Source organism: Mya arenaria, chromosome 16, assembly GCF_026914265.1.
Source record: "Mya arenaria isolate MELC-2E11 chromosome 16, ASM2691426v1".
Lineage (NCBI taxonomy): Eukaryota > Metazoa > Mollusca > Bivalvia > Myida > Myidae > Mya > Mya arenaria.
The window spans coordinates 20,137,980-20,147,602 of record NC_069137.1 but is presented as its reverse complement, the minus strand read 5'-3'; the positions used below and the strand labels follow the sequence as shown (position 1 = coordinate 20,147,602).

General features: G+C 32.4%; 1 protein-coding gene across 1 annotated transcript; it reads right to left on the bottom strand.

The window, feature by feature from the left end:
- Positions 1 to 590: 590 nt before the first annotated feature.
- Positions 591 to 6,882, bottom strand: LOC128221252 (migration and invasion enhancer 1-like). The gene is made up of 4 exons (XM_052929792.1): positions 6,838 to 6,882; positions 6,170 to 6,267; positions 5,843 to 5,919; positions 591 to 4,802 (listed from the first exon to the last, which is right to left on the bottom strand). The coding sequence occupies exons 2-4, from the start codon at positions 6,228 to 6,230 to the stop codon at positions 4,716 to 4,718; spliced, it is 225 nt and encodes a 74-aa protein (XP_052785752.1). The 5' UTR covers positions 6,231 to 6,267; positions 6,838 to 6,882; the 3' UTR covers positions 591 to 4,715.
- Between the last annotated feature and the right edge of the window lie 2,741 nt (positions 6,883 to 9,623).

Here is a 9,623-nt window from a genome sequence, read left to right as displayed (position 1 = left end):
TGATTTGTGGGTCCTAAAAGATAAAACGGCGATCAGCAATCGTATCATAAGGTAGAATGTTCGTGTTGTATGCACCTTGTTTTCAATTAAATCATAGTTTCTTCCTTAAAATCCGTTGTTTTCGATATGTTTTCAATAAATTAAAACGTGTATTATTTGTGGTACTCCTTATAGGGGAAAAAAGGGTGCATCTTTAAATAATAAATAGTGTAAATGGTTAAACACAAATGTAAAAGATAAATTAAACAAGAGCTGTCAGTAGACAGCGCACTCGACTATTCTTAGTGATTGACAATATAAAATAATATCCATCCTGGAGGATATTGAGTGTAAATAAAAAAGCCTTGTTGAATGGTCAATAATAAGAACATTATAATAAGATAATAGAAATTGAGGCATATTGAGGTAGTATGCAAACTTTAACGTAAGTTCTAAGTAAACAAGACTACGCCGCTTTGACTTAGAATACAATAACGATATAATAATACCAAGTTTTGTCTCTTTATGTCAAACCTAACTAAAATTATTCGATACATAAGGTGACTTTGATGCTGCCCTCCCACCAGCCCGTCCAAACAATGACGCAAGTCATTCAACTAACTTGTTTTCCCATTATGAAAATGTGGTTAAGAAAATACAGATATGCCTTTCAAAGGAAATTTAAAAAAAAACTTTAAACTTTAACCTAAGTCAATCAGGGGCCATCACTTGTATTAAGGATATAGAGTTATGTAACCTTATTGGGTGATGGTCCTGAACAATTATGTGAAGTATTAAGTCAATTGAATGAAGGGTATAGAAGTTATTAAACAATATCCCAACCTGCCCTAAAACTTTAACCTAAGTTACATAATCAATCAGGGGCCATAATTTGTATAAATTATAATATGGAGTTATCTAACCTCATTATGTGATGGCTCTGAACATCTGTGTTAAGTATTAAGTCAATTGAATGAATGGTATTTGAGTTTTAAGTGAAAATCCCAACTTGCCCTAAAACTTTAACCTGTCCTAAAACTTTAACCTAAGTCAATCAGGGGCCATAACTTGTATTTAGGATAATATTGATTCATCTAACCTCATCATGTGATGGCCCTGAACAACTGCGTGAAGTATTAAGTCATTTGAATGTATGGTGTTGGACTTATAAGTGAAAATCCCAACTTGCTCTAAAACTTTAACCGGACGCCGACGCAGGGGCGAGTAGTATAGCCCACCTATTCTTCGAATAGTCGAGCTAAAAAGGGGCATAATATTGTAAATAAGCTTGATACAGTGACCTCCTCCTGTACACAGGTTAAGATCATGATGGTGAACAAGTGTGCAAAGTTTCAAAAACCATATGTCGATGGTCTTTGAAATTATCTGAGGTGGTACGCAAACTTTAACCTAAATTCTAAGTCGAAAAAGGGCCATAATTCTGTCAAATGGCTTAATACAGTGACCTCCTCCTGTATACATGTTGGGGGCATGATGGTGAAAAGGCGTGTGAAGTTTCAAAGCCAGATGTCTATGGACTTTGAAAATAATTGAGGTGGTACGCAAACTTTAACGTAAATTTTAAGTCGAAAAAGCGGCATAATATTTTCAAAATGCTTGATAGAGTTACCTCTTCCAGTGTACAGGTTGGGAGCATGGTGGTGAACAAGCGTGCAAAATTTCAAAGCCAGATGTCAATTGACTTTGAAAATATTTGAGGTGGTACGCAAACTTTAACGTAAATTCTAAGTAGAAAAAGGGGCATAATTTTGTCAAAATGCTTAATAGAGTTACCTCCTCAAGTGTACAGGTTTGGGGCATGATGGTGAACAAGTGTGCAAAGTTTCAAAGCCGTATGTCAATGGACTTTGCAAATATTTGAGGTGGTACGCAAACTTTAACAAGAGTGGTTACGCCGACGCCCGGGTGACTAGGATAGCTCTCCTTATTCTTCGAATAGTCAAGCTAAAATGCTTACAGTTTATTTTCAATACACATAAGGCATCATGATATGAAATGTGTTAATATATCGAATTTCGCAAGGATAAACTATAGCAATAACCATTAAACGACATAAAAAATTATGTCATCTTTGATGATGAGTCAAGTTGACAAAAACACATATTTTTTGCTATTTTTTAAGGTGCACTCTTACTTTCAAATGGCATTTACCACGATTAATAAAATTGTTTTAATATAACAAAAACGATGAATAAATGTCGAAAACAATGGTTGTTATAAACGATGCCGAGCTTAATTTAAAATAATGGTGCAGAAAACACGGAATTTCTACCTTATGAGATGGAAGTAGATCACACTATATATCTTTTAGCACTCAATAATCATTTAATATTTTTGGGTATCAAGCTATTTAATATACAGTTACAATCTGGTCATCCGTAATAAATAATTATCATAAATGCATTATTAAGAAAGAAGTTAAAGGTTCGTCACTCAAAATTATGTTTGTTATACAGGTGTATGTATTGATTTTGAAAAAGAGTGTCACTGTTAGTATCTTGTCTCTTCAGCTAGAAATCGTTAATTATTTGAAATATTTTTCAAACTATTTTGAATACATTATTATAAGTTTATTTGTAATCCATAGTTTTGGACAATGCGGGGAAGGCAAACTTAATTTTAGGCCTTCATTGCTAAATTCCAGAAAAAAAGTGCAAGTGTTTGTTCATGATAAGTGATCAACGTTATAGTTTGTCCAATTAGAAGGCATCATTTCTTATGTTTACCTGAACATTTATTTTAAAAAATCAGGTGTCAGCAGTTATAGATATTAATCAGGTGATGCGGTAAATATAAATAGTGACTGACCCCATTTAAGGGAACATGTAGTTTACATAATATAATATAGACCACTAAAAAATAATGTTGGTTTGAAAATCATTACTTATTATCTAAAAACAACTTAATACATGCATGGTCGAATTTCGAAATAGAAACCCTTTGTGAGAGACCGTTTAACAGCAAGTACACTTATACTCGGCAAGTACACTTATACTCGGCAAGTACACTTTTACTCGGCAAGTACACTTTTACTCGGAAAGTACACTTATACTCGATTCAATATTTGGCAATTACAGTAATTTATCAAAACAGTTATTTTATTTTTTATTTTAAATCTATCTTTGAAATATGTTGATATTTATATGAAAAACTACCTTAAGTCAAAAGTTTAAACATTTACCCCGTTAAATTACGAAAATTAAACCTCCCATCTTTAGACTTTAGAAGGAAAAGATTCGACATGATTCAAGTGTTTAGAATAGTACACAATATTGATGACATTAGTATGACAACATTTTTCACCTTTGCTGACAATAGTGGTACCAGAGGACACAATTTGAAATTATTTAAACCTAAAGCAAGGAAATCATTACGTCAAAATTCTTTCAGCAATCGTATAGTTTCAACTTGGAATAATTTGCCACATGAATTAGTGAACACCACATCTGTGAATGCCTTCAAGGCAGGTCTTGATAAACTTTGGAAAAACAAACGGTTTGATACTTCTGAAGTATATTAAGTCATACCGAAGGCGGAGAACTTACAGACGAAGCAGTTTAAATGGATTTACTAGCCTTTTAGGGCTAAAGAAGTTCCCTAGACGACAAAAGGTAGACAAAAGGTAAATTGCACAGAAATGTTTGAGAATGATAGGCAAAAGCAATTTAAAATTAAAGCACTTTTAAATCAGAAATATTTTCTCTTTACATTTGATTTTCTTACATAATACATTTATTAAATGCAACTTTGGTAGTTATACATCATATTTAAATTCATCATAAATACAAATATCAAAAATTATATAATCATTTTGATTCAAACAAGAAAAAGTGGTCTATAAAGAAAAGAAATTTACAACAATGAGGTACGAAACCAATGAATAATTATTGAAAACAAAATATATACATGTATTTGAATGTATATAAACAACACAATGTAATTGCAACATGAACGTATATATCTTCTGTATAATATACATACTTTTAAAATAGAGGAAATATTTAAATCCCTGACTATCACTTAAATACTAACATCAACAATATTTATCAAAAATATTTATCAGAAAAATAGCTTCAATTTTTTAGCTAAGTTTCCTCATTCACTTGTATAGTATTAAACTGAAAATCTGGATTTGAATATTCCTATCACATTAACGAGGCCTGTAACAAAGAGAAACACATCATCTAAAGGACACAACAGTTACTTAACACAATTAATGTAGAGACCAAAATGAATTTTATTTTACGGAAAATATTATTAAAAAAGGCAGTCACAGGAAATTGTCAAATGACTCCGATTGTGTCTTGTCCGATGATAACCAGATGGCTTATAATTGTAATCTTGACCTTTGAGGTGAGGGCTTGAATGATACGACAACAGTTACACAGAAAGGATGTGGGAAACACAGGTCCCCATGCTGATGTATATTTCTCTTGAGTTGAATTGTAATTCGAATAAGTATCTTATAAGATTGTTTTTCTGTACACATCATTCCATACATTTGTTAAAACATCCTCTTGCGTCACTAGTTTATTCAGTAATCATTTAAAACTTAGAAAAGGTATTTTCACGTTATGTCACTTATATTTAAGTACACACACTTGCGCACGGGTAATTTTGTTGTTATTTTCCAACCATACTCCTGGTTATATGTTTCAATGTGTATGTGTTTCTGTAAATTGCAGGCTAGGCATTTGTGTAGTAGGCACACAGGATTAGAGTAGGACACACCAGGGGGACTCGGAATCCGTGATTTCCTGGCATTTCTCCCCTTGTAAAGCCCTCTGTATTTCCTTAATAATCTGAAAATAAAGAACACATATTTCTATATATAAGGTTTATACCCATGACTTCGATACAACTTTTTCCTGGCACTTCTCTCCTAGGGCAGCACTCCGAATTTATTTTATTATCTGAAAGTAAAGAACAAATGACTGATTATGGTTAATACCCCTGACTTTAAATCAATTATTTCCTAGCATTTCCCCCCTTGTGCTGCTCTCTGGATCTCCCTTATTATCTTAAAATATAAAATACATATCACTAATTATGGTTTATTTCCCTGATTATGAATCTGTAATTTCAAGGCATTTCTGAGAATACTCAATAGAAACCAACTTCAACACAGCCCTTTAGAATGCCTTCATGATTTAAAAATAAATAATATATTTCACTATTTGTGGTTATTACCAATGCCTTTCAATTATACACATTTTGGCAGGCCTTTGAGCCCTCGTATACAATAAACATTGTTGTTCTATGTATCTTAAATTATCTGAAAATAAATGTACATAAAAGGTACCACTGAAGTTGGTTTATACTCGATAACTTTAATTTTGTGTCATTTATCATTGCTTGGCTATTTGATAAATAACTATACAATCAGAGAGTATACATGTTATCCTGGCTTGTAAGCTCAGTAAATAGCTTGACAATTTAAAATCCCCGGCCATTTTCCATTGAAAACATTCTCAGTATGTATGCTGGTTCATCAGTTTCTTTCTTAGTTAAGTTCTTAGGTTTAAGTGCTTAATTTTTATGTGATCTTCTTACAGCATTGATAAATGTGAACACTTCTGACATTGTAAATTGTCCATATACATATTTGTTTTTTTGGAGGATAAATGCTTAGTTCTGACAGCTGACTTGAAACCTATTTTGATGTGTGTGTGGTCTGGTGGTGGTGTTTCATTTGTGTATATGGTGTTAATACATTGATGTCTCTAGTTCATTGTCATTTGGGCTTGTCCCTGAATATTTCATTGTTCCCTGGAACAGACCTATTACTATTTATTCTATATTTGTGAGATTTTATTATTATTTATATTATTTATGAACTTACATCTTGTGCTTTGGGGAACCCATATGTCTTTAGTTTTGAGAACACCAGCTGTCCATTAATTGAGACCTCAAATGACTCTGAAAACATATGCAAATCATTTTTTGAATTTCTCAACTGAGTTTTGCAGCCTAAAAAATTAACTCAGTTGTCAATTTTAAGATGCAAATTAAAAATGGTTTTGAGAAACTATTTAAAAAAAATATGCTAGTGCGGTCCAATGAATGACATATTGCTTTTAAAATAACAAGTTAATTTGTACATTTGCTCCTTCGACTTTACTCTGGCATTCATACATGAAACTGTAAAACAATGCTCAAAGACACTTACGGTTTCTCCCGACATCTCCTACCACCTCGGTTTCTGGCAACTCTGAGAGGATGTCCTCCATCAGACGCCTAAACCGAGGGAAGTGACCTCAGCTTCCACTGAAAAAACAAACAATACAGCCTTTAATATTTTCGAATGAAGTGTTTCAGACTTGTGCTTTTTAGACAACAAGCTTATCTAACATTTTACAAGCTTATCTTTCAAAATTAAGTGTAAGTAAGAGTGTATGCCTGATCCCTAAAACTGTAGATACGCAATCAATACCATGTTGCTATAAAAGCTAGTTTAACAGCAAGACTGTTTGAAGTTCAATATTGGTTGACACTACAAACATAGACTTAATTTAATCTGAGAAATTTTATCTGAGTCTATAAACTAATGGTGAAGTAAATCTATCCGAAGTCTAGGCTTCATAATAATGTACATAAAGGAAGAGAAGCCCAATTCCGTTGTAATTATTACTTAAAGTATAACTTAATTTAAAATCTTGAATATTTGATTTATTATAGCCCGAACATTTCTAAAATAACTTAAATTTAAAAGCGTTCATGCGTAGAAATCTTAATGAAGCAGACTTATTTAATTGTATGAAATAAAAGAACACATACAACATTGTCAAACATTGCTCAAAAGATAAGAAATACAGATAAACTATGAGTTTTGTTTACCAGTATTCAACCTGAACTTTAACCGGCGCCATTTTGTTTGTTTTTGGTAAGTCTCGTTTCAGCGGCAGTCAATCGTTTTGTGACTCCCGCAAGTTTTTTTCTATAGACGCAGTGGCCTCCCCTTAAATATATCGAAACAAATACATTTTATATACGGATATATACCGATAGATACCTAGCTAGATTTACTTGTATGTGTGAGCAGACATTTAAGGTAGTCCATGTAAATGGTATTGACAAACTCGTATAACAAGTAAACATGTAAAAAAAAGTCCAAATAAAAAAAAGATACCCCTTTGTTGCTAACATTTTAAGATGGACATCGCCAGACTCCCAATTTAAATAGGATTCGAATTTGCTTGCACTTTAATAGTCAATAAACACAAACACAAACACAAGCACAATTCTCAAACAGAACGTCTTCGATTTCCTGTTTTTACATCTGAGTCTATGACTGACCTCCCCTGTTCTTGTCCCTCAATCATGCGTTTCTTTTGCTTTGATTGAAACTGTTCTAAAACGATAGTAACATTTGCAACACTGCTAACAAAGCAACAAATTGACGTTATCACGTGGAATTTAACAGAATGGTGCTTCTTAAAATGATAGGCCGTCGTAAGAAGTTTAAGGTTTGTTGCTTATACATCTGACAGAAATACGCAGAAACGCGTGAAAGACGCTATTGCATTAGTCTTAGTAGATGAACACAGGCATGAACTGACCCTATCTGATCAAATAAGTATTTGTTGAATACTTTCCGGTGTTTCATCATTATAATAAAAAAACAATATCCAATATCTCAATTAGAACATTAAAAAAACATATTGCAGCTAAATCATAAATAGAGTCCCTTGAAAGTAAGAACATTCGTTGTTAGCGGTACATGATACGGGTTTATGGTTATGGCAAAATAGTGTATACTCAGTAAGTTGTCTTTGGGCATAGTTCAATGATATTCTTATCTTTCTTCTTTTGCATGCCTAAGTGATTCCATACAATATATCAGCAAGATATATTAACTGTCCAATCGAAATATGCTGTTATTTAACTGAAGATTGGTGTTCATCAAACCGGACAAGTGTGTTTTCCACACACCACATAACCGAACTCTTGCATCATAGTGCGAATGAGAGTGATTTAGTATGAGTTAATTCATTTGCTTTTTTCACACTCATTGTAAACTATATAACGTCTAAACTAATCTTCAGTTAGATCTTAATTGGTTATTGAATACGTTCCTAGAAGTCAAGTACAAACAGTTGAACAATAAAACACAAAGACATATGTATTAAAGCTTTATTATGTATCATTATAAGCGATGAAATAACATAAGGCATGTAAGGGACTTGCTCATGTTAAATTCATTTTTTTACGAAATAAAGTGTGGCAAATCATGAGAAGTGTTAACACTTGTACAACGAAACCTGGATTCCTTCAGCAAACGTTGACATTTGCTCAAATGATATCCTGAAATACGCCGATTTTATTTGCGATTAAGTCGGCTTTGAACGATTCGTTGTTGCGTGATTCGGTTGATTAACATCATCACGTGCTGCTATAAATGCATTAATAAAAGGTCAATATATCCCTCTCATTCATATCCCCCGGTGGCCTAGGCGTCGATTTTCTTATTTGTTTTTGACTTTTCACCCGCGTGGGATTGCATATTACTAAAACCGATATATTATAATTGCATTTTCCTACAATTTCGACATCATGGAGTAAAATAATGATAGCATATATGATTGAAGATGCATTACCGGGAAAACTAAGTGTTGGTCCAAAGACATGAGCGACTCCCTTTAAGTTGCGTTTTAATTAACACGATTATTTGATTAACATATCCAAAAATTGGACTAACTCTTATATGATTTTTGAAATGGAATATTCTAATAGCATTTTTTTTTCATTTTCAGAATAAAATGTATGTGTTAAAAATGTACAGATTAAAAAAAATTGAGTGAATACAACTATTTCTTATTTCAGCAATGATATCTTTTAATGCAAAACAATGGTTGAACTAGTATTATTTCAAAAAAGAAATTCATTAAACTTTAGAATAGAAGATGATCCAATAAAGTTTGTTTGTTCGTAGTATTTTATTATGGAAAATAGAAATGTGTCCGACATTCTGTATCCAATCAAGGTCTCACTGAAACAGAAAACAATCATACTTGTGTTTATATTTACGTTTGTCATATAAAATAATGTTTTTTCTTAAAAATTACTCCTTTTTTATAAGTAAGATATCCTTTCACAAAAACGCAGTCAAGGTAATCCGTTCATGCAAACATATCGAGAACGAAAATAAATTCTTGTGAAAATACCTTGAAAAGGTATTGCATATCGATTACTAGAAAGTGAAATAAATTACCAAAGCCTTGTTTCACAAACAGAAAATGCAGTTCGATATCTTGTTTTTTATTCGATAACTAATCAGACATCTTTACACTTTATTTTTTGTAGACATTACAACGTTTCTAATGGTTCCAAAAAAAGCGGTCCCTTGGAGTTCGTACCAACAGTGATTGACTGTATCAGTTTATTGGTCTGTGCCATTTTACAAATTGGAGCAACTCGAACATTATCCTTCGAATCAACATGAGACAAATATAGGCGGTTCAGATGTAAGCTATTTTACATTTATCTTCACGGCAAGTAGATCGCGTAGTATTTTCAATTTAGGTCTTAAGCCTAAGGACATTACTCTTGTCTCGAATCTATATGATAATACAATTTACTGGGAATGAATTTGAACTTAGTAATAAGAATAACACATTAAAACA